The sequence below is a fragment of the Botrytis fragariae genome (genome assembly GCF_013461495.1).
Source record: "Botrytis fragariae strain BVB16 chromosome Unknown tig00000000, whole genome shotgun sequence".
In the NCBI taxonomy this organism is placed as follows: domain Eukaryota; kingdom Fungi; phylum Ascomycota; class Leotiomycetes; order Helotiales; family Sclerotiniaceae; genus Botrytis; species Botrytis fragariae.
Genome location: NW_023500986.1, coordinates 386363 through 411430, shown reverse-complemented (window position 1 = coordinate 411430; position 25068 = coordinate 386363). Strand labels below are relative to the sequence as shown.

General features: G+C 43.5%; 6 protein-coding genes across 6 annotated transcripts; 2 read left to right on the top strand and 4 right to left on the bottom strand.

The window, feature by feature from the left end:
* Window positions 1-679: 679 nt before the first annotated feature.
* Window positions 680-1282, top strand: Bfra_006326 (uncharacterized protein; the record flags this gene model as incomplete). Its single annotated transcript, XM_037336699.1, has 1 exon — window positions 680-1282. The coding sequence occupies one exon, from the start codon at window positions 680-682 to the stop codon at window positions 1280-1282; it is 603 nt and encodes a 200-aa protein (XP_037198065.1).
* Window positions 1283-5034: 3752 nt separating this feature from the next.
* Bfra_006325 (putative fungal transcriptional regulatory protein) lies at window positions 5035-7774 on the bottom strand (the record flags this gene model as incomplete). The annotated part of the gene is made up of 2 exons (XM_037336698.1): window positions 5035-6758; window positions 6817-7774. The coding sequence occupies 2 exons, from the start codon at window positions 7772-7774 to the stop codon at window positions 5035-5037; spliced, it is 2682 nt and encodes an 893-aa protein (XP_037198064.1).
* A 4530-nt stretch (window positions 7775-12304) lies between these two features.
* On the top strand, window positions 12305-13062 carry Bfra_006324 (putative 66s preribosome component nop16 protein; the record flags this gene model as incomplete). The annotated part of the gene is made up of 2 exons (XM_037336697.1): window positions 12305-12444; window positions 12501-13062. Exons 1-2 carry the CDS (start codon window positions 12332-12334, stop codon window positions 13060-13062), a joined length of 675 nt encoding a protein of 224 aa, XP_037198063.1. The 5' UTR covers window positions 12305-12331.
* A 356-nt stretch (window positions 13063-13418) lies between these two features.
* Bfra_006323 (uncharacterized protein) lies at window positions 13419-15291 on the bottom strand (the record flags this gene model as incomplete). The annotated part of the gene is made up of 3 exons (XM_037336696.1): window positions 13419-13622; window positions 13686-14819; window positions 14872-15291. The coding sequence occupies 3 exons, from the start codon at window positions 15289-15291 to the stop codon at window positions 13419-13421; spliced, it is 1758 nt and encodes a 585-aa protein (XP_037198062.1).
* Window positions 15292-16135: 844 nt separating this feature from the next.
* Bfra_006322 (putative hexose transporter protein) lies at window positions 16136-18087 on the bottom strand (the record flags this gene model as incomplete). The annotated part of the gene is made up of 7 exons (XM_037336695.1): window positions 16136-16227; window positions 16316-16546; window positions 16615-16937; window positions 16984-17253; window positions 17301-17562; window positions 17613-17828; window positions 17886-18087. 7 exons carry the CDS (start codon window positions 18085-18087, stop codon window positions 16136-16138), a joined length of 1596 nt encoding a protein of 531 aa, XP_037198061.1.
* A 3368-nt stretch (window positions 18088-21455) lies between these two features.
* On the bottom strand, window positions 21456-23068 carry Bfra_006321 (uncharacterized protein; the record flags this gene model as incomplete). The annotated part of the gene is made up of 2 exons (XM_037336694.1): window positions 21456-22933; window positions 23053-23068. The coding sequence occupies 2 exons, from the start codon at window positions 23066-23068 to the stop codon at window positions 21456-21458; spliced, it is 1494 nt and encodes a 497-aa protein (XP_037198060.1).
* Window positions 23069-25068: the final 2000 nt, after the last annotated feature.

Sequence of the window (25068 nt, the reverse complement as noted above, 5' to 3'; positions counted from 1 at the left end):
TTAAATATCCTCTCACCTTTCCGTTTCTTACTCAATTCTCTTTTAATCTTCTTCCTATTCCTCCACGACACTCTCAATCTTGAAATCTTCTTCTTGTCCCTCCACGCCACTGTCGATCTTTCAATGACAAAATCCATAAAACCAATTTCAACTCCCAAAGATGGTGTTTGTCCCACCACCGCTGATCATCCACGATCGCGACCTCCGCGCTACGGAAGACTAAGTCAATAATTTGAAAGATCGAGCCGGCCATCCAGCGTCGTGGAAAGATCCTCAGCTCTTGTCAACAGACGAAAAGGTCACAGTAAGTAAGCCACTATTCAGTATTGTACTATAGCGCTCACTGACATGCTTACTATCAGCCACACACTGAGTACATTCCAGTGTCAAACTTTTTACTCTCAATCAGCTACCCAAAGTTGCGAGCCAACAAAAGAGATTAAAAGTCAAGGAGGAGTACTCTTCCGATCTGCCTCCTCTGGCAATAAGCCTCGTCAAGTCGGTATACTTGCTGCAGAGAGCCATCGAGCCTAGGAAATTCACTCCTGTATAGCCTTCATATCTCGCCAGCTATTCTGGCACTAGCCACAACCGTGCTCACTACTATCGTGCCGTCAACACATACGTGTCAAATCTAGAGCGAGGGATTCTGGAACGAATGCGGAATGTAACTTCAGGCATGATTGCAGAAGCTATACACACAGACGAATTCAAAGAAATTTGTTGGTCCGATAACGCGAGGGAAGACCTAGAAGTATTCTTTGCGCGATCTGCTACCAACGACCAACTTTATTACGTGTATAGCAAGCTCTGGACGGCCGTCAACTTTAGATTTGTGATGGATAACAATGTTCGTCCTAATGCGCAGGAGAAGCAAGTCAGAAAGGACGTTCGTCAAATCATAAAGCGGGGCTTTGGATTTGCTGCGGCTGATTACTTCAACCTTTGTATTCAGAGAATCGTGATCCCAGTCTATTCTTCCGATGATGAAGGTTCGGATAATGAGACTTTGGACACCAACACATTGGTTGATGAAGAGAATGAGCGATGGGAGGACCACGACGCTGTTGATTATGATCATGACCAGGCAAGAAGTATGCACAAAGGTGGATGGCGCCAGTTGGTGGCCAACTGGAACATGGCTACATACTCACACGGCAACTTGAATGTCATTTCGAAAGATGCGGGGCGCCTTCCAGCCACGGAGAATTTCGACGCTGGCAGAACCGGGAAGAGCGGGCCAGGTGGTAGCAGTTCTGCTGGGGGGGGAGAGACGACATGATCTTTGATTGTATATAATGTGTGTTGTGTCAGAGAAACGGGGCGACGTTTTCGATCCGATAGGATGTCACTTAGCTATACGAATCTCAAGTCTGCAAGAACGTCACTCATATGTTGCCTTTTACAAATGACAATATGTTTTGCTAAAATGTGCGTGATTCAAGTGAGAAGGTCCATGTAGTTGTTCATGATCACGATTTTGAATTTTCTCCAAATCACATGGCGATCTTTAAGTTGGATAATTGTCCAGTGAACTCGTTCAGTGTTCAACAAAGTTGACATCGATAAATATCTGTATCTTTAGACCTTGATTGCATCGAAACATATCATCATCTAGTACAGCAAAAGAAACTCACTTTCTGCTCTCGTCACTTTTGCTTAATTTTCGTCCTGGATTTGGTGGGCTTTGAGGTTGAGACCTTGGAGCTCAGCGGTGTTCGAATGTCCTAAGCTTGTCAATCTGGTAACAGTCTATGGTAGTAATGTCTAGTTTATGATCTTTCTCTTGAAGCTGTTTCAAAATTTTCTCTTTATTCGCTCGAGTAGCGCATTTTATGTGCCTGATCCTGATTCCTTCCTGATTCTCTCAAATTGTGAGCATAGCCACTCACTCAGTAATTGGTCGACACAGTACCTTTATTCTTGCCCCCTTAAAGTACCCCAATGGGCTCGTTTTTCGTGATCAACACCTAGCATAAAGACACATCGAACCAGAAGGAAGACCTGTGAGTAACCGTCAGATATTTCTGCATAACTAAATGTTCATTCGGCTATAGGAGCTATAGGGGAAGTGTGGAGGTTGTTGCGGGGTTTGATCTCGAATTATTTGCAGGAGCCACTAGCCTGATCAACTGTCGAAGCGCCGACGTTTTTTCTTCCTTTCAAGGGACTTTGATGGTCTTCCCTCCGAAATTCTGCATCTCGTATATGCAAAGTACACCTCTGTCGAATGCCACCTTCGTGACTTACAGGAGGGAGCTCCTTGCTAATGCAGTGTGCCATCCTTCAGTATAGGAACCGGAGTCGTGGGTGTGAGTTCCAAAGCTTCGTACTCGTATAATCTAAACAACCTATGGGTGCCAAGCCTCTACATGGGCCATCTTTCTAGAGCGTTCTGATCACTTCTCCTTAGAGAGCGTAGTTGTTGTGCACAGAATCAAAAAAAAATGTCATCGAAGTGTTGTGTCTCCTAGCCTGGCGGGAAGACTGGATGGAAGAATGGTATGGCATTGTGAGGATTCGTCTTCCACTCATCAAGAACTTGTTTGTGTTCTATTGAACTCAGTCAAGTCCCTCAATTGGGGCGACACGCCAGTACCGTTTGTTCATGCAGGCAGCTGCAAATAGGGTTCGTAAAACCTGATAATATATCAAGCTGGAATGGACTGGGTCGTCGTCTTCGTCTTAATTGGTTAGCTCATGTGTATGGGAATCGACGAATTTGATACCTCTTGGGTGGTGTCAATAGAAGCAGTGATTATCTCACTCTAGCTCCAGATATCGAATTCATCATATGCTGGATTATGGATTGTGACCTAAAATCTCAGTGGTAATAGGTGTTATGCGACTTAGCTAGTGCGGCTGTCTCGTCTGAGCACTTCGAAGGGTGCGTTCCCCGGGCATAGTTTTCGATGGTTTCTACAATGTTCTTCTCAAGGTATAATGTCGTTTTCAAGTAATTGTTCTCCTAGCGGCGTCTCGGAGAATTGGACAGGATAAGAACGAAGTACCCATTTCATTTCTCTTGACGAAGAAAGGAGCAATGAGACTCGCACTACACACGGAAGTAAAAATATTTGAAGGAGAACAGCCACTCAGAACATGATATTATATTTGATATTTTGAGTTTGTTTTAAGTTTTGGTTGGTCCATAAATTCTGGCTGGCCTCACTTCCATCGATTGAGAACGATCGAAGTTCATGTGGCATACAAACTCTCATGTCGCTTCGATATTTTAATGTCTTGCCAGTGTCAAAGTAATTTGGCATTGATAAATATCTGCATCTCAGGATTATAGAGTCTGGGCAAGGTGCAGATCACCCTCTCTACAGGCTGGAAATGTCCACATGGGGTGTATCTCCTCCAGATGAAAGATTTGTAGGTATCTTGAGGGAAATGAACGCCTGCTTCAGACCCCTTCATATCTTGATTTCCGGAAGCTATGGGGCCTCTGAAACCAACATATCCGCAAACCGAGGCTTCGGTACCTTGGTGAAGGCGTTGAACACATAAAAAGAGTAGATGATCTGCATTGATTAACTTTGAGCTGCCAACAAAGATAGTCGATATTACATGTGGATCATCCCGCATGTCAAGCGCTGTGGCCAGCCATAAAAAGGAACCAGATCCGAACAGGTATAATTTAGGGTTCGTCAATCGCACACCATAACTGAGGCTATGGACCACGGAGTAGATTATCGACTTGATATTCCTACCTCCAAAGGTTCAAGCATGAACCTGAACATCTTCAATTTGTATGCACGGGCTCGTTCCGAGATATGTCTGGGCATGCAATGATAACGCCAAGAGCGGACCCGCTAAGGAAATTTCCCCTCTCCTTCATTTATGTCACAGCTCCATCCGCCCACTTCGCATCCATCCATCAATCACATCGCTTCCAAATCACTTTACCGTGCCGTTCCGTCCACGACCTTGATCTCGACCTCCCATTAAGCAACGCTTAGACTTGCTTAATCTCACGTCGATCTCCTCTATTACTTGATTCCACCAATCCGCAGAGAATTCCTCCTTACTCCACTCCGTCCCTATCCTCATATTTGGCACTTGATGGGACCCAGTTCAACTCCCGAGAGGAAGCACAATTTTCCATTTTAAGTTTAAGCCAAGCTTTTTCTCGTATATGCGAGAAAATGCTTGGTTTATCTGCAACTGAAGCATTTCGACAATTCCATATCGCATCACGAAAGATAGGCTAATCCCACTTTCGGAGTTAAAATTTTATTATTTGTTCAGTATCTTCGCTTCGCATCATTTGTTCTCGGGACCGGTGTGATTAGAGATGAACGATGCATATGCAGATCAATATATAAGATAGGAGGACTTTTGGGCCTCGTGCATTTATCATATGTTAAACAGTACGTTGTAAACAAGTGACTGCAGATGTGTCCGTATGTGTACATATGTCGTGACGTCGAAGTACATTTAGATTGTAAAGTAACAAATTGAAGTATGAAGGAGAACCTGTTGTGGTAGAGATCAAGAATGCATATGATTTTGTGTATGGACTGAGGAAGTTACCCAGATGAAATATATGCAATAATCCATTGCGCGAAATCGACGTGCACAATATCAAACATTGCTCATATTGTCTATAAAGTTTCTTTCCTATGACATAATTCGTAACTCATAAGATAAAGAGAGCAGGCATAACATGATTGAGTGGACATCCTTCATTTTCCGCACCCGTGACGCCCACCCCCTCCAACATATTTTTTTCATATCCATACCAGCCCGGGACCAATACCCATTATTCTTGCCGACCACCCACACCATGCACCAGAAGCCCCCCAGTAGATAAAGTCAACAACTAAACACAATCGCTCTCCAGATTGTGCAAAGGAAAAGAGCATTCTGGCTATAATAAACATGTAAAGGAAAAAAAGGCCTGGCGTGGCATAACGTACTTGAAAGAAATGATAAATATGACATGATCAACAATGGATATCATCGTAATAACAGAGAACAAGTAGTCATCAAGTCGTCACAAACAAACAGCCCAACCATATAGACAACTCAAACCATAATCCACTCACCCTCAGTCCCCTCCATATGCTTACTCCATTTGAAAGGTCCCCCTTGACCTCTCATCGTATCCGGGGATGCTCTACCATCTTTCCCTTCTGCCCATAACTTTTCCAAAACTTCCAATCCCGCCAAATTATTAAGATATCCCGATCTCCCCATAATCTCTCTGCATTTACTTCTTACAATACTCTGTTGCAATTCATTGACACACTCACTCCCGCTTATGAAAAGGGGCCACAACAAGAACTTCTCACATCCACTATTGGTCTCCAAACTTGTTACATAGAACAAGACTTGGCTGACCAAATTCTGGAAGTTGAGATGCGAGCTTGGCGTTTTGGGACATGCAAGACGTTCGGTGTATAACAGAGCTGAGTAACGGAATGCCTCAGAAATATATCCGAAATCACGGAGCTGAGTGGGAGTTGGAGTGACTGGGAGGGAAGAGACAATGTGAGAAGGAGAGAACTCCCACTCTTGAAGGGCTAGGCGAGCGGCTTTCCATTCGGTCCAAAATGTAGTTTGTGGATCTTCACTGGACATGAAGGATGGAACAGATGATGTTGGAGAGCAGGAAGTGGGTGAGAGAGGTGTGAGACTTTGCATAGGAAAAGTGGGTTCATCGTCAAGAGACATTGTTGAAGCGAAACCATTGCCGTCAAATGAAAGAGAATGGAGATTATAAAAGTCGACAAGTGCTTGGCCAGCTAGACGAGGTCTGTGAAGTCCATTGGCATGGTGAATATGATTTGGATGAGGGGGGTGGGTCAGGGCATCGTTCATGACTGGACGATGCTGCGACAATAGATTAAGGCGTCCCAACTTGGCGATCGTTTTGAAAAGGACAGCATCACAGCCTGCCATGTTTTCCAGCCCGTGATTGGGATTAGATGGGCTAGCTAGCATTTCAAGGTATCCACCTCGAAGCTGAGCTTCACGATCATTGATTGAAGCGGCAATACCGTCAAAATAAGTGAAGAGAGATTCCATCCATCCCCAATTACCGGTCTCAGTTCCGCATTCTCGCATCCCGAGAATCTTTTTCACTCCAGCGAATTGAGTACGGAATTGAGCAATACCAGATTCACACATTCGGTAATGACAGAGGATGAAGAGTGTCGCGAGAACACAATCGTGGCGGGCCTTGGAAGGGTCGGTCAATTGTTGATTAAGTAGGGAAACGGCTAGAGAGCGATGTTGATATTCTTCTTGGAGCGATGCGTCGGTGCTCAAAGAATCGGTTAATGTTGATTGAGTGGAGGTTCTTCTAGTGCAAACCGGTCTACCAATAGACCCCGCATTTATACGATCTTGAAGTTCGAGTTCAATTGGTTGACGCCAATGATCTTGACCTAATGATTGCTTTCGTTTCATGCGTAAGTTGCAAGCAGCAAGCGCACAAATGGCATGTTGAAGACTTTGACTTGAGGATGCTAGAGCGAGAATATGTTCGCGGTATGGATTTGAGGGGCTATCGATGACCACTACCGACGGGCAGATGATCTTCTCGTAGTAATCTAGAAAGAATGAGATTCGAGGTGACATTTCAGATGTAAGTGAAGATGACATGGAATCATGCCCAGTAATATGACCATAAGTATCTGTCTCCGACGTAGGGGAACCAACATCATCTTCATTTATAGAAGTCCAACCAAAATGACTAGACCTGGCGCTTGTAGCAAATACTTCGGGCTCGTGAGAGTTTTGAATGCCTAGTAAACAATAATTAGCAAGGAGGTCTAAACAAACGCGTCGAATGAAATTATTCACCTAACATTTCATCGTCATAGAAGATTTCATGTACCGAAGAAGACGTTTGATGAGATCGTTGAGGTTGGCGTCCCTCTGACAGGTCATACATGTTTTGATGGGAACTCATGCTTGAGCTCATTTCTGATGGAGCGTAAAATTGATCTGGACATGATGTAGGCCCACGTGAGTTTCCCATAATATCCGAACTTTGATCTGTTACCGAGGTATTTCTAGAAGAATAGCTGTTGTACAACGGCGCGGGGCTGTTGAGGAAGGGAACTTCATCATTTTGAAAAGACTGACTGATCGGTGATGTATACTCGCTGTCAGGGTATGGACTCAGAGAGTCCACGGAACTAGAAAGTCCTTCTGGTCTTCCGATACTAAGCGTATGTATCCGATGAAGTTGTGGGGGTAAAGATCTTTGCATGTGCCGTTGTTGTGTATCAGGATGGTACTTTGGAATTGTGAATTCGTGAGATGGTGCGGTAATATTCCAATCTGACATTTGGGTAGCCGTTGAAGCATTTCCATGAGGTGCCATGTTGACAAAATCATATGTCATGAATGGGCTAACAGGCAAAGAAGCTGCATTTTCTAATTTGATTCGAACACCCTCTTCATTTTTTCCCAAAGTTCTCGCAATGGTAGAAGCAGCTCGAGGACGAGTAATGGGTGGACTTTTTGGAGCAGGAGGGGATTTTGCAACGGGTAAGGATAAACCTCGCAGTTTTCCTCGACTTGCCACTCCCACACCCCAAGTCAATTGAGTTTTGTAACCTGAGCACTCATTTCCTATTTCCAGACATTGCGAGCAATATGGTCTTCTTCGATCGCATTTTACGTTGCGTTTGGTACAAGTGAAACAATCGTCCGATGCACCGCTGGCTGGAGCTCTCCTGCGTCGCTTGCGTTGAGCGACAGTAGGCGGATCAGACGAGGCAGAGGAAGGAGGACAGGCTACAGGGAGAGTCATTTTTGATGGTAATTATGAGGTAAAAACTTGAAGATTTGGTTGAAAAGAGAAATGCAAGTCCATTGAAATATAATGTAGCCAAGTGAACCAAAGAAGCATGTGGAGAATAGCCGTTGGCTGAAGCTTGGGGTTGCAATATTTGGAGAAATACATGGTGGGCATGTCAATGAGTTATGAGGAGCAAACCGAGCTAGACGATGAATAACCCCTAGACAGTAGGTCCGCCCCAGCGCACATTCAAGTAACGGGTGGGGATCAGCACTGCGGCTTTGCAAGGGGGGAAAAGGGAAATGTAAAAAGATTGTGATGTAGGGTAGAGTGGACAGGGTATTGAAGTGGGAGTAGCACGGTTTTCCTAGGAACCGAGGGCCATTTTCAACTACCACCTCCGAGTGGTTTAATCTATAATTCGACTAATCAGAAATTATTCACTGTCTGCAGAGGAAGCACAACGCAGCCTTCCATGCAGGAATCTTTACTTCTTTCGATGAGTTTACATATAGTCAATAGCAACATCAATGATATTCGTAGTTGATTGTGCTTTTGGAAATCTTGGCTTAAGAAAGAAGATTGGAGGGATTTTGAATTGGCTTCTGCATTGGTTCTTGGTCCGAATGCTTAATTATAGGATTCTGATTCAACTTGGCCCACTTTGATATACCTGATTTTCGTGAAGTGACATGAGATCGAGAGCTTCATATGATTAAGCTTAATATGTCTCAATCCACAATCAATCCACTGAAGCATGTCCGTTCATTTTCTGTGCCGTGGAGGTTGATCTGAAAGCCGGGGTGATATTTCGCCATTGCGGAAGCTATCTCAAGAAGTGCCAGCAGACCCCATACAACAACCGGGTTCTGAATTATGATTACTTTTAACAGGCTCTATATATTTTGGTCCGTCATGAAATCCCATGTCCCATTTTACTAGTATCATTTCCCATAGTAGTTATTGGATGAGAGGAGTTTGAAAATGATAGGTACAGATATGGCTTAAAACAGAGTGTAGAAATTTCGGAGATGAGAAGTAACAGGTAATTGTCACAAGCCACTGGCGTCAAGCAACCACTAAAATACAGTATCGGCGGGGAGGCAAACGGTGATTCTATTTCTCCCCTGATTGTTCGGTACTGCCGTGCACATGCCTGAATTAGTAGCCCGGCCGTTGATAATGTTTAGCTCGCCTTAGCCCTGTTTTACCTTTGTAAAACATCAAGAAAGCGTTCATATCCCGTGTTGCAATACTAAAGTTGCATTATGACGAGATTGTTGATGTGACAATGCAAGGCATATTCAGGACTTTTACCCAGGACATTGAAATGATGAAGGGCCATGGAAAGGAAATTGCTGTAATTCGACTCTTTGATCCCAGTCTGACGCAATGTGCGATCGAGGCACAAAGCGTCTGATTACAGCCGATAAGATTGCTAATAGATAAGAAGCACTATACTATTTGCATTTGAATGCAGGAGAGGGTAGTACTGACCGTACCTAATGAGGGGTATTGTATATATTTTCATGTCTGAGCTGTCCATGAAGAATTAACTTCATCATGGGTCTTAATGAGGTTGGGTAGCAAACTAGTATACGATTGGTTACTTACCTGCAGAGCTCAAGCTCGTTTATATTCTGCAGCTAGTAAAGCGCGAAAGACGCAAAACTGTAAGAAATGAGAGAATAGTTGAGGTGCGGATAGGATTTACTCGAGTTTCGTAGAAAAAAATCTACTTCATCCTTTTGTATGGCAGTTGGGAATTTCTTTCATCATATTTTTCGATTGGATCAAGCAAGAAACACCCACAAAATGATATCAAGTCTTCCGAGCCACTCATATCAATCATACTCCATATTGTATGCATCTGGCCGTCGACTAGCCTCCATTATGGGCCATTTTGCACTAGGATCCCCCTCATGATCTTCATTCCGCTTTCACAGCCCTCTGGATGAATGCTAAGGACTGGATGATAAGAATAGTAATGATTCTGACAAACAGAATCATTGTTGTTACATACACTGTGATACGCATGACCATTGATTAAGGGTTCAATCTAGACAATTGCAGATCTGTCGAATCTATACGGCTGGACCTCAAATCAAAGTAAAATCCTTGATGATCATCAACCAAATTCACAAGAGAGGTGTAGTATTTCTATTTGATTCCCATACCTGTTACTGCAAGACAAGTTAGACAATCGCTGCATGAAATAAATGAATGTTTGGTGGCTCCCCCAAAAGTTGATTCGGCAAATCACAAACCGAGCACCGCAATCAAGCCAATCAATCCTTGTAAAGCCTCTCTTCAACAAGATTTAATTGCACTACCCTAGAGTGGATACGAGCTAGAAGCTTTCGAAGACGCATAGAAGGAATTCGCGCCACGATGGAACTCCCCGAAGAACGATACAAAGCAATATTATATCACAAATTTGTAACCTTAACGTACAGTTCTCCTCCAGCGCTCTTCCAATCGGCTCACCTATATGCTTTAGCAAATCCGTGCAGGCTTTAGATGCCTCGGTGTGGCTTCTCAACCCCGGTGGAAGTGGATCAGGGGGGATAGATAGATCCCTGTTAATCCCTCAGAGGTTACAACTTTACCGGTCGTTTCCTTCATCTTTGATCGCGAGTCAGTATCTCATCAACAGCAGGGCGATATCCAGCTACTTTTCCTCATTTTTCAGACCAGACTGGCCCGGAAGTATGTGCAATCTCATCGTTTACGGGGGTTTGCTAGCCTCGAGCTATCTCAGGTACAGGTCAAAAAGTTCAAAGATGCCTTCCAGCGATCAGCGGAAGTAACAAACTAACTTTTCTTGCAGTCAAACTTGGACGATTTTTGGTTCACAAGCATATGTGTTTTTAGAAATTTCAGCAGGGTTAGTTGTTTAATCTTCAGGGAAATCATGGGGGCTCAGTACAATAGTGTCAGTAAACATTAATAGAGTACATATTGGGATGGAAGCTAACGAAACAACAAGGAAACCATGACAACGGGCGATTAACAATAGAATTTAAGACCTAGTTTTGAGAAAGTCTAATCGAACTTTCAAGGTCTGTCAAATTTTGGGTGATTTGGTGTCCTATCTAGTACGCAGCAATGTTATCAAGATTGGGTAATATCTCCGATACGCCATCGTTCGTGATGTCTCAGATATGCCAAGTTAACCTATCTTTTTTACCCGCACCACAAGGTGGACCTGCCCACCATCTTAATTCCTCAGTAGACTGACGGACTTGGCCTAAAGTTGCTCTACCGGCATCAATGAATGGTTGACGATGCGAATCATATGATACAACAGCCTTCTTTATGATTTTTTGCGCGGCTATTTTGAAGAAGTCATAGATGCAGTCTGTAGGGGATCAAGAAGAATTTACGGGAACAGAATCCTACTGCTAGCCTCTCATCGCGCTGTCCGTTGCCGAACTTCGCCATCTACTCCGAAATCCTTTCGCACTTGATATTTTACTGCTGATTGGTCTAGATATTTCTTTACTGCTCAAGTCACTTGTCAAGCGAGAAATCTACAGACTGTGATGGAACGTTACACCAGGTGCGTTGGGATTGGCTGTTGATCCTTTTAGGACTTCGCCTCTTCATCCTCCTCCACTGACAAATCAATATTCAAAGGCAAAGGCTGAAATAAAGAGAATAGGAAAGATGAGGTAGATCGTGAAAAGAGTAAGACAACTTTGTGGGGGTACGAAGTGCACAGCATTTTGCCCATGCTCCGTGTAGCAAAGCAGAATAGATTCCTTCAGCATTCATACCTAATCGTCCTCGATTTCGGACATTACCATCGGTACAGACAAAGTGGCATGCTGTCAAATATCCGATGAACTTATCCCATGAACAACCAACCAAGTCCATATACATCCCAGAATTTTAGATTCACACCATGCTCAATGGTATAGTTGTGACGGAGATGAAGTTCGGAGAAAACACCATTCTCGTTTAGATTGGTGTACCTCCATAGATTAGCATTGGATCACTGTTTGTTTGACAACAATACTTTAGATAAGTATCTAGTACCTAAGTCGTGGGGATTGGGGGGTGGGGGTTCTTCCGTGTTAACTTTTGACATCTCCGCAGACATCATTGGATACGCGGAAGCAATATACATTTGTACTGTTCTAGTTCTATCAGCTAGACAGGCACAACTGTAGGTATGTAAGGCCCACTTGGGATGAAGACATTCACATGTGTGATGAGAGTTGCTTAATCGCAATGCAAGTATATATTAAGACACTGCTTAAGTCTCTCGCTTCCAGTATTAGATTGAGATGATGAAGATATACATGATACGACTAAAAAATGGTTGCTCGTGGCCGAGGTAGATTATACAAAAGGAAGAGAGTCACGCGACCGAATCACGTGATCTAGGACATCGAAATGGATCATTTGAATCATGTGATGATAAGCCCGCTGATAAGGCTAGCTTCGAATTTTTCAAATTCAATGTGAAGATTTTCGAAGTTAGAGTTTGAGTTTGAGAGGTGACAATACATTATCATAACAATTTTATTCCATCACCTCATATATCATCTGCAATCATAGAAAATGGGTCGCGAACTCCAAAAGAAGAAGAATAGATCTGGAAATAATAAGATCAAGCACAAGCCAAAGTCTAAGCGTATCAATCCTTTAGGCAATGCAATCGTCGCTGCAAACTGGTAAGTTTGCTACACAGCTTTGAATGTTTGCAATTAATCCTAATTACTTATCACAGGAGACAAGATGAAACTCTTACACAAAATTACCGCCGCCTTGGCTTAACTAGTCGTCTCAATACCGTTACTGGTGGTATCGAGAAGAAGACTGCAGGCTCCGAATCAAAAACCTCCACTGCAAACAAGCTCGCCATCTCAAATGCAATTCCAAAGAACTTTGCACCAACTGAAGCGCGAGTCGAGAGAGACCCAGAGACTGGAAAGATTATCAGGGTCATTCACGATGAGAAGAAATCAAATCCATTGAACGATATTCTGAACTCAGATGACGAGGATGGAGAGGGTTTCGAAGGTTTCGGTGATGAGGAGGGTTCCGCATCAAAAAACGAGATTGTAAAGATGTTGGAGGAACAAGCCTCAAGAGCAGGCGAGAAAAGAGAGAGGCAACAAAGTGAGAGGGAGAAAGAGTGGATTGAGAAGTTGGTCAAGAGATGGGGAGAGAACTACGGAGCCATGGTTAGGGATAGAAGATTGAATCCCATGCAACAGACGGAATCGGACATCAGAAGACGAGTTCAAAAGTGGAAGGATGCTGGCGGTGTTGTTACTACCGAAGCATGAGGTTCTCTGGATGTTTGATGATGCATATCAGAATGGTGTCTGGCGTTTTGTGGGGGCTATAACTACGAAGAGGGTTAATAAAAGTCATATCAAATTCAAAGGGCCAGTTCTCTTGAAGTCAAGAACGGCGCAAGTTTTTCATCCATGTTTTCCAAATTTGTAATATTTTTCACATAGTATGATGTGCTACTGTTTGATTGTCAACCCTAATTAGGAAACGCAGCTTTCCATTACCGCAGAAGAGGCTTCTGGGCACCAATAGCCAAGAAGCCAAGATCATGAGTACGCCAAGTATATTGACAACATCAAATATTTTAAAGCATTTCTGATTATTAAAAACATTATTTATCGACAGTCTAATCCTGCGCTTGGACGGGGAGTACTCTATATCCTAAACTGGACAATGTCCGTTTCCAAAACTTTCTTCTACACAATTCCAACATTCCAAATGCAAATCCTGCAAGCGCTATTACTTCCAATGCAAATCTCGATGGTATTAATGGCTTTGCAGCCTCGTCTTCTTCCTCCTCCATTATTTCCTTCGTCTCGGGTAGATCGATCTGTTGAATCGTTAGTTGGGTCATCTCGATGAGTCGATGGCACTCAGTGAGAGAATAACATACCGTGTTCTTACAGTCTGTTCCAGTAGCCCAAATCTCACTACTCTCCAGCTTTACACCCTCGCCATCAATAGCGACAACTCTTACCCAACACCAAGCTTTTCTCTGAAACAAGATCTTTGTCTCAAACCCGCCCCTCTGAACTTCAGCTACCATCTGAAATTCCTCCTCGCCTCCTTCTCCCCTATCAGTCTTCGATCCCTCTAAAACCCAGCCTCTAACCTCCGTAGCCCCATTCCAACTAACATACACGTTGTTATGCATCACCTTTACATCCGGCACCGTATCGGGCCTGCCAACCCACGCATGTTTCAACACCTTATATGTTTGTACCGCTCCTGTGTTGAATGTCTTTTGAGATCCAATATGAACATCGCAGAGAACTTCTCCTTCAGAACTATACTCAGTCCAAGCAGCGTTGTACCCATATCCAACCATTACATTTCCATTCTCGAGTACCTGCATACTGCCTTGGCTAGCACTTAAGATTTTTCTCGGATTCACATATTCGCGTACGATTTCCGCGGTCATGGCTTCCAGATCGAGGGATATATGAATAGCACGAGAGCTCTCAACTTGCGGTTTCAATCCATAACGCGCCCCGTTGTCGAATAAGGTGATTCCCTTACGATCTGCAGTCCAATGAGCATCATGTTGCCAGCTGAATGCTGTAGCTTTTCCGTCCGACAAATCCTTGAAACTATTTCTCTTTCCTCCGAGCTCCCAAAGAATCTCACCCGTCTTCCCATCAATATAAGACACTGATTGATAATATCTTGAACTGATCAGGTAATTCCCCAATCCATCTTTGTCAATACTATTGATGTGAAAGAAGTCGTACCCATGGCTACTTCTCAGTCCAGCACTTCCGGCTGGAAAATAGGAGTCTTCGGTGTTGAAATGCTCGGACGCGTGCCATTCGAATATAATTTCGTTGGTTTCTATGTTAATTTCTTGGATTACGGAATCCCAAACCCAGCCTTTACGGATGCGACGACGGTATTGGATGTCCATTTCTCTGAGAATGTATTGGGTTACTAGAGCGGTCCCTTCTGGTGTTATGTGGAATTCGTGGAGGTCTCCTAGGGCGTTATTGCCAGCTGTTAGACGGTAGGCTTCTTTGTATTGAGAATCTAGCTGGATGAGATTGTTAGTATAGATCACATGTCTACATGTCGGAGAAAAATACCAAGATATAAACTCCCTCTCCATGTCCCCCCACCGAATCATCACCTTGCCAAAACGTCAAATAATCTACGCCTTTGTATCTCTGTACATTCAACCCAAATGTTTCCCCGTACGATGCATTCATCCAAACGAGATTTCCCTGGTGGTCATGGATCATGGGACTTTGTCCCGTGATATGCACTTTGTCGCCTCTGAGAGATATCATCGTATATAATCCATCGTCACATCTCGGGTCATCTTGAAGGATATTCAGACCAGGAGAGATCAAGTCTGGACGTGTTGCATAGGTGCGATTCGGATAGGCACCATAATCTCCGGCGTCAAATTCCGTGGATTGGATGTAAGGGAAGGTTTCTGGAGTCGCGCCGATGAGACGCCCAAGGATAATAGGGATGAGATGTGTGAAATGTGTTCCCCGCATTGCGTGATTTGGGGGTTTGATGATGGGAAGAGGGGTATCGAATATGAAATAGATGAACAGAAGGGTATCGAAAGGTGTTGTGTGCCCAAAACAAAAGATAATTTCAGGGGAAAAGGGGTTGAAAATTGCAAAGACAAAATCAAGAATTTGAGACAGGAAAAGACGCAAATACAATAAGCAACATCTAGTACAAAAGGAAAAGCACTCATCAAAACCTCATATCGACTTTCCTCTCACATATCAAAGATCCTGTAGACTCAGAGAATGAGCCCACTCACAGTACAAACCGAAAGCATACATCCTCTTCTCCTTACGACGCGGCTGACGTTCTCAGGATAGAAAGCAATGTGATCCATATGGTATCCATACAAGACCGCCAAGCACAAATCATGATTTCTGAATAGGTGTCAAGCTTTTGGAAATTTTCCTATAGTGGATATGTATGTAGATGGGAATGGGGAATTTTGATCATTTAAGATTAACGCGCGGCGAACGTGCACGTATTGTGGGGATCTTTGCGTGTAAGGACGCGCCAGCGAGATGGGGGTTGTTTGGAGATAATGGATAAGCAAATATATTTCACGATTCCAAGATGTGAATCTTTACTTTTTGATTTTGAAGAACAGTTAGTTGTGGTTGGGTCTCTATCTATACCAAAGATATATATCGTCGGATAAATAGCTGAGGGGACCAGAAATAAATCCTGAAAAATAGGGGTTCGTTGAAAAAACAGAAAAAAAGAAAGAAGTGTCAGAAATTTCTTTTGAGCAAAATCATGCAGTATGTACGAATGCGATATTGCCCCGTTTCCACGCAATTGGGTACAAGGGTATCAGCCTCAGTTTTACGCAGTCCTTGCCTCATCACGGTGATCAAAATGTATAGTTTTCTCCACAGCCACCGTAGCTTTCTCTGCTAATGTATCGTCTTCAAATACTATTCCCAAGTACTCCCGTCAGTGCTGCTCAATTGCATTCGCAAATTGATATATGAAGTCCACAGAACCAAAAACAAAAGCACTTACGAAAAGCAAGTTCTTCTAACGTGCGTCCCTGAGTCTCAGGGTAGAAGAAGTAAATTACTATTATCTCAATGCAAATGGTTACACAATACATAATAAGATATTTCCAACCGACGTTCGCCATACCGATGGGATTTACGTAGGTGGTGAAGAAATTAGCGGCTCGGACGAAAAATTGTTCGATGGAGATGCCGCGAGAACGGTCCGCGTAGGGGAAGAGTTCTACTAGGTAGGCTGCGGGGTTTTAGTATGGTTTGTGGGTTTGGATCTCGGCATTTGATAGGCTAGGGAATGGTACCTACTATATGCAAGTGCATTGTTCCCAATATTATAACAAGGCGAGTAGAGAAATATAAAAAATAGGGTGGTGATGGCAGCAGCTTTGTTGGGTCGATGAGTATCATATGCTAGCATGGCTCGTTGCATACTGATTGTCCATGCTATATACACGAAGAACATACTACAAGCACAGAGTAAAAACATAGTGCGGCGTTTATACCGTGGTACTATCAGGGCGGCCAAAGTTCCTGTGAGGAAAGACCAAGCTGTCGATCCGAGATTAATCATGGTTTTAGTGTTGGTATCCGTGTAACCTATCATGGCAAGAATCTTGGAAAGGTAGAATCTGGGGTTGTTAAACCATGAGATGAGCGAATGAATAGGGCACTCACGAAATTAAAGTATTGCCAGACCATTGTGTGAAGACCCCCATAGCAGAAGCTAAAAATACCCGGCGTCTCATTCCAGGAGTGCTCAACATGGACATCCAAGATCGCTTAGAAGCTTCTACTTCTAGTTTGATCGTTGTTTCAATCTGAGTCATTTCAGCACGAACGAATACCGAATCACGATTTCCTTCTGCGTGATACTTGACCAAGATATCGAATGCTTCGTCTCGTCTATCTTTGCTAATAAGGTACCGAGGACTTTCCGGTAGGAAGCTTTGTCTGTTGTTAGGAGTATCTTGGTAAATTCAAGATATACTTACAAGACGAAGATAATCTGAATAAGTGAGGGACAGGCTTGAAGAAGAGATGGAATTCTCCATCCCCAATCTGTATTAATGGTTGCAGTGCGAACAGTAATTCCGGAAGCAACTAAAGATCCTACAAACCAAGATGCATTGAAGAGAGAAGTCATAACTGGCCTTTCTTTCGGATATGCTAATTCACCAAGCATGGCTGAGCCGGAGACAATTGCAAAGACAATACCAAATCCAAGAAACATTCTGGCAACGATGTACATCGCAGCTGTTTCTAGGTAAGTGTGTACCCAATCAGGGGTGTTCAGATGGCCATACCATTGATGGAGAAGCCCTGAAGGAAAGATCCAACGACCATCACAATAGAACCAAACATTATGGACCACCTACGTCCAAAACTTTGAGCAAGCGTTGGTACAAACGGCACTGACAAAATAGCACCTAAGCTGTATGCCGCAGCCACAATGCCCAAAAGCTCTGCCTTCAAAGCATACGTCGACTTCCCAGCCCCATCAATCGTCGGCTCACCAAAGTCTGTATTTCATCATCAATAATCCTCCAACCAATAAACTAACTAAACACTAAACTCACATTTATTCCAAGAAGGAATAAACTGCAATCCATTGATCATCTGAGAGTCGAACCCCGACGTCATCTCAATCCCCATACATGTTGGATATAGCAAAAGATACAGGATTCTTAAATTTCTTTTTCTCCACCAAGCCACCTTATCCTCATCAACGATCCTGGTGAGAACGGGATCTGCTTCATGACCCAAATTGACTAGACCCATTCTCAAAACTGATCCCTAAAAGCCTTCGAACTATTGAAGAATATTTACGCCCAAAGATATTATATTCCAGAACGTTCTTTGGGTTCGGCGTTGAAGTGAATTGAGGAAGGTGGTATGATTTTCAATAACTCGACGCGGAGGAAACTAAACGAAAGTTGAATGCGTCCGATCGTGCAGATATAGCTCTCAAATATCCACTTGAACGATTCCAGGGGGGTTTCAACCCCGCGCTGACTGCACACTTAGCGCCTTGGTCGGCATCTTCCTGTTGTACAAATAATGTAGCCAAGACGGTGTCAGGACCGAAAATCTCCAAGTCACTGGATAAATAGGTTCGTGGGGGTCATGCAACCGGTATTTGAAATTTGTAGAATGCATTCTACAAAAAAGTTAATATTATGTGCAGGTAAAGCGGATTTTAGGAGACTTTTCCACAATCAGAAATGTATTTCTTGTCTCCTTCCATATCCATGAAGAAAGCCGGAGTTCCTGCAGCGACTTTATGCGCTGTGGAGAGCTAATGCATGTCAATTTGGGGGTGGAGATCTTCTAGAAGATGAGTTTCCTTCTGTTTCACTGCATATGTATGCACGGAATTGAAGAAAATGTAGGGCTCGATTCAGGGAAGATGACTCTTTCTCCGAGACTCCCGCTGCAAAATACCGGGCCATGTCATCGTGAAAACAAGTATGTACAATGGCAAGCATGCTCATATCTTTCGAATTGATCCAAAATTGACCCCCATCGTGTTTCGGCGGGTCCCGATTCTCTTTCCAAGGTCCCAGGCATAGTCTCAGATTCCACACAGGATTTGACGGCATCCAAAACATTTTCCACGTTCTCTCGGGTAGATTTTGAATCACCAGGCCAGTAAGGTATGGATTGCTCGTAATCGACCTCTTTGATACACAAGTCCACAAGATGAAACTCATCTCCATTTAATTTTTCAAAATTGATTTTTCTACATACTTGATTTCCAATGACCTCATACTCCCTAATTACCTGTTTCAACGATCTCCATTTAAGAAGAATGGCGTGGAACCTATACAAGTTTGGGTAAATCACGCCGTGTATGTGGCTTTTGAACCCTAAACGCTAGGATCTGTCAAGATCTGATGGGTCTACGAAGCTGCAGAAAGGCAGATAGCATGATTTCCAGCCCATTTCGTAGTCATGCCGATCTTTGCGAAAAGACAAAATGTACTTTCTATAATTGAGATGTATCGGAGTAGGAGCAGCGATTTCCACCATGGTATAATGGTCAAGCCAAAAGTAAGCTCACATCATTTCAAGGTGATGTTCCGTAAACAAGAGTAAATATGGAGTGCAGTAGGAATTGGCGTAGTTGATGTATATTTTCCAGTGATGCTTGGTCCATTTTCTGTTAGAGCCTGTTGCAAGATGAGGATGTAGAAGAGCGATCATTCGTTGGTTATGCACGAAATATACTCGCTGTCCTTCAAGCCCACATACAAGTTCCCATATGTATATTTAAAGTTCTGGAGGCAATTTGAGAAACTGGTAAGATTCCTAGTTTCACCAAAAGCCTCCATGGTAGACTCCACATACGCCTGGCTAGCTTTATCAGGCTCTAGCATAGGTACGCAACGTGGGCTAGAATAACTGCGCCTTGATTGCACCAGGTATAGCATTCAGAAGTATAAAGTCAAGATCTCTCGTGGATGAGAATACCCACCTTGTAGCTTTTGAACGCATGGGAACCACGCAAGACCGTCGTTCGCGATACCTCTGCAGTATTGATGCGTAGACCTCAGAGCCAGCTAGAACTTTCCCATATATATTATTGTTTCGTAAGTGGTTTGAGACTTTGGAAGCTTCGCGAGGAATTCATTGGAGTCGACTATTCACAATGTCGTCGACTTTGAAATACCTGGTGCATACACATCACCGCAATATTTGAGCGTTGGGATGTCTCATAGACTAGAAGGGCGAGTATGCTACTAGTTCCGCGGTTGAGAAAACCTGCAGATAGCAACTCACTGAGTCGATGGTTCGGCTTGTTCGGGGAAGGAGCAACTCCGTTTGCTGCCTCAGAAACTTTCAATCAACGGCATTGTGCAGTAAATAGATCAAACTTCAGAGAGACTCTTAATCGTGGCTACTCGAATGGTCTATGGAAAGGAAGATACTCAAGTCGTAAAACGTTATTCGTATCTCAATTTAAATGGCTATATGACGATTTTGGGAGTAGATGAGCCTAGAGCTAGGGATGTCAACTGAAATGATTACGTAACATGGATCATCTCCGCACTTCTACTTCACATCTTCCGACGATTCCCCACTACCAAGTCCATGTAACTCGATCGAGGACCAAGGGTTCTTTTCGTCTGAATTATCGTACACTTCTAATAAACCACCAGGTAAAGTTGATTATCATGTGGTAGAGTGAGATCAGGGGGAGCCCGCTTAGGCTTGCACCAGGAGATGATCGCGTTGGTACAATACACCTTATATCAACGTTCAACGTCTGACCTGGCTTAATGTACTTCAAGGACTCCAAGAGTCTCCATTCATCCACATGGAATATCTCAGTTTGAAATACCCACGGCACAAGGCAGCTTTCAAGTGGAGGTCTATGCTGAAAGTATCGTCTGCCCAGAGTTGTAAACTACGGCTGATAGTGAGGCTAAAGCTAAACATGCAGCCTGCAAATCTCTGCTTAGGAATGTATTATATTTATAATGACGGTGACTAACCTGATAATAGTGGATTACTACTGATGTTGTAGCTCGGTAGACTCAGCTGAACTTCGACTTGTTGGGTCCGAACGGATAAAAGTCAATCTATTTTCGAATCTTTTATACCAGCTCTTTCAGGTATACAAGACCTTTTTCTTTAACACGCGTGAATTTATATAAGCATGAATATGTTGCTTTCTGGCTGTTTGAAGCTCTAGTTATTGGATAATTCGAAAGAGGCAAGAAAGACTTCGATGATAATGCTTGTAGCATTGTGTTTAGGTCACGTCGATACTTCACATTCAATCACAGATTAAGATTTCATTTGAAGACGGGATATTCAACATCATTTTCATGAGTAATTCATTGCGAAAATAACACAAAGCTAGTGACAGCTCACTGCCTGGATGAGATAAAACATCCGCACCAAGCCCCGAAACCCTGTTAATATACACTCCAGATAACAGAAAATGCAGATGTCCTTCTCCGCGTCTCCCACAAATAAACGCGCAATTATTTTTGATTGTGAATCCATCCTTCCCTGACATCAAAGCAAGAGCCACTTAAGTGCCTAAGCATCCTCTGCCATGTTAAACCTACCTTCATCTCAAATCTCATAACACACAGCTCTCCGATCCAATCTTCCCTTCCAGAACAAGAATTTCCATCTCACACTTTTTCACTCCAACCCCTATCAGCTACCCCGCCACCAGAAGGAAAGACTGGGGGTAAATACTCGAGCAGCCCAAGGATAAAAAGCAAGACAAGGATTAGACCGAACATCCATGCCAAAGGCACAGAGAGGAAACTCAAGATATCCCAAAGACTTTCTTCTGGTTCGGACTTTGAAGGTGTATTGGGACGCGACTTGTGGGAATTTTGTGTGATCTGACGATTGTTGGCACCCCCGGTAGAGAGGTATGGCTCATCAACAGGCATGAGCTCCTCAATAGAATGCGTGGGAAACGATGGAGTCAACGTAGGAATGCTCATTCCATATGGAGAAACATGTCCACCAATTCTACCATGGCCACGACCTGGATTTCCTTTCTTGCCTGTGAGAATCTTGCTCGAAGTCATCCATACAAGCCAGATGATGGAGCCTCCAAACAAAACATACGCACCCAGAACTCTGGGCCTCACGTTATGTAAAAAGCCCCGGTAGATGTTTTTAAGAGACGTGCGAGACGAGGAAGTCGATCCGGAGCCAGAAACGCCTGAATGGTAACCAGAACTATCACCAGATGAATATTGCTTGAAGGGAAATGGGAGGTCGATAGTACCGTTAATGGTATGATACTCATAGAATTCGCTTGGAGCACTGGATGCAACAACGTGACGAGAGGACCCTGTAGAGGAACGATGTCGCTTTGGGAGAAGTGGCGTGGATTGAGATTTCTTTTTTATAGGACGTGATAGAGACGATCCTGCAGGTTTACGAGTAGTACTAGGTGTTGAGGGTGCTATGAAGATCTTTGCTGGTGTATACGTGGAAGATGTATACGATGCGTTGCAAGTAAGTACTGGCTTTGGGACAGCAGGAGAAGCCATTGCTTCAGAGAAAATTGGGGGCGATTCTACCTGGGAAATGACACCCTTCATGTCAGTGGACTCAGGCAGCGTAATACCAGTAGTTGGTAAGCTCTTTCCCTTGTTTGCGAGAGGATTACTCATGTTTGCTGCAATTATTCTAATCTTATTCTGTGGAGATAGAGGAATATCACGATCGGACATCGCAAATTGATCTGTAGCCATTGCCTCAGCAATCTTTTCCCTAATCGTTGAATCTGAACCCGTCGAAGAAATACTAGGAGTATCTCTATAGCGTAAATTCATCCTACCCGCACCAGCAAGGGCAAAGGCAATCGGACTCGTCTGAAGCATTCTGGTTGAACCAGGGCTACTTGGAATCTTCGAGAAGGAAGTTTTCCTGCTCATGCCTTTGTCTTTGCTATTACACCTACTAATCTTCCGAGCCCGTGTTGGAGTCTCAGGAGTTCTACGAGCAGCACAATTGCTCTCGGATTTCATGGGCGAGGTAAATGTAGGCGTACTGGGATTCATCTTGATATGTGGATGTGCACTAGTCGCGACACTTCTTGGTATTTTGGTGGGTTTTCTGGAGTTTTGGAAACCTTTGGAGTCTTCTATGATCGTTGGTCAGTTGTTTATCAAGCTTTTGAGGAAGTAATAGGCAGAGTAATAGTATGAGAAAAACAGGATGGAAAATGGAATTGGATATCGCAGAACAAAAAATTGACTATACCTTTACTGAAGACCATTTTAATTGTTATGCTTGTATAATTCTTGATTCTCTGTGGATTTCCCGAACTGAATGTATGAATTTTAATGTGCTATGGAGTTAGAAGTAAAAAACAATGTTTAGAAGAATCTATTGAAATGATTCTAGATCAATTGAGTGGATCGGGAAAAGAAATCCTTGTGGATCTAACGCCAAAATTTCAATACAGTTCATTGTTATTGATGAAACGGTTGTTATTATTGATGCACGTACCTAGTAACTTCTAGAGGATGGAAGTATCCGACTACGTGATGATGTCATAAGAGTGAATATCTATCTACCGTAGCAAGCGAGTTTGGTGAAGGTGCTATGTGAAATTGTCAGAGTTGACTTGCGCAAGTGAATTGAATCCAGGTACTTCATTTTCTTGAATCAAGTTGTAATAGTAGATGAACTAATAATGAAGGATATTATCTGATATACATTTCTATAAGATCTACCAGCTTTCAGACAATATCCCCTGTAATCTAGCCATTTCATCCTTCAGCGAAACTTACGGTTCGGTATGCACGAAAGATGCTGAAACCTTCCAGATCAAGATTTCAGATCCTCGGATAGTGAATCTTCTCCAAGCTACATGTTACATATCATCTCTCGCCTCAAAGTTATCTCTGTGACCGACTCGAATTCAAGCAAATCAACATCCCGTAACCACCACCCCAAAAACATACAGCAGAAATTTCCTCTCATTATCAATCCGGAGAATTCTCACATCATACTTGACTAGTATGATCCGAGTAATGAGAAGTTAAGAACTGTCATATGACTCACCACAATTCAGCATGAACCAATATAGCTAGTTGCGAACCGTAACATCTCCATCCTTAGAAGTACTGCCACTCGAATTCCCACTCAGAATCACTTAACGAACCGTATGCATTTCAAAATTTACATACATGATCCTCTTGAGCGAGACTTCTCAGAATGTATTATAATAAGAGAAAAATTCTTACGCAAATCCAGACACGAAACTCAAGAGCTTGTTCACCATCAACCTATCAACCTTCAAAATATCAGCATCCACTCGGCAGGGGACTGAAATCTAGATAGCGTCCAATACCGATTGGAACTCGGAAATCTCGTAGATTTTTCTCGGGAGAAATCGATCGTACGATAATACCTCCTGGAAAATCTGATTACAGTAAGTATCCATCCAACCTGATTAATCTACAACCCCCCCCCCTTCTAACCACAACTACACCTATCTTCAGCCACCTGATCTTATTTCCCATCTACCCTTCCCGATTAATCTAACGACAATATAGAAACCTACTCACTCAAGAAAAAAAAGATGGCTCCAAGACCAAGATCCATCTCCTCGCTCTACTCCCTCTCCGGCGCATCTTCGCTTACCAGCATAATCTCCACCCCACCCAACCCATCCTTATCCGGATCCACATCTCGCTCTCCCTCCCCGTTCTCCTTCACACCCATCCTCACACCCTCAGAATTCATCTTCCCCATCCCCTCCCGCGGCGGTCTCTCCGAAACTTCTCCTCTCCTCCCCCCTCCCCACCAATACCAATCCCATAAACCCTGCACCTGCAACCATCCCAATCCCAACCACACTACCCACGTCCTCAAAGCCACATCAACCACACAACCCTCTATCCAATTCCGCTACTGTTCCACCCGCCGCTCTTTACTGCTCAATATCCAGATTATCTCCTGTGTTCTATTTCTTGTCTCTCTCGCTATCATCGTACTATCCCCTTTTTCAAATCGCACTGAGAGTGGAACATCGACTTTAGAACGAGATCTCAAATCATCACATCAGCACGTTTCCCTCAGAGCTCTTCACAGCCCCAGTGATCCCAAAACCACAAATCCCTCCATCCAAGCCCAAACACGAACACGAATACACAAACTCGACAATCCGCAACTCAAAGGCATTGAATTCGCAATCGTCTGTTTCGCGATCTTTACCATGTGTTCTATCGCCCGAGCCACAAGTTATGTAATGAGTAGATGGGGATATAT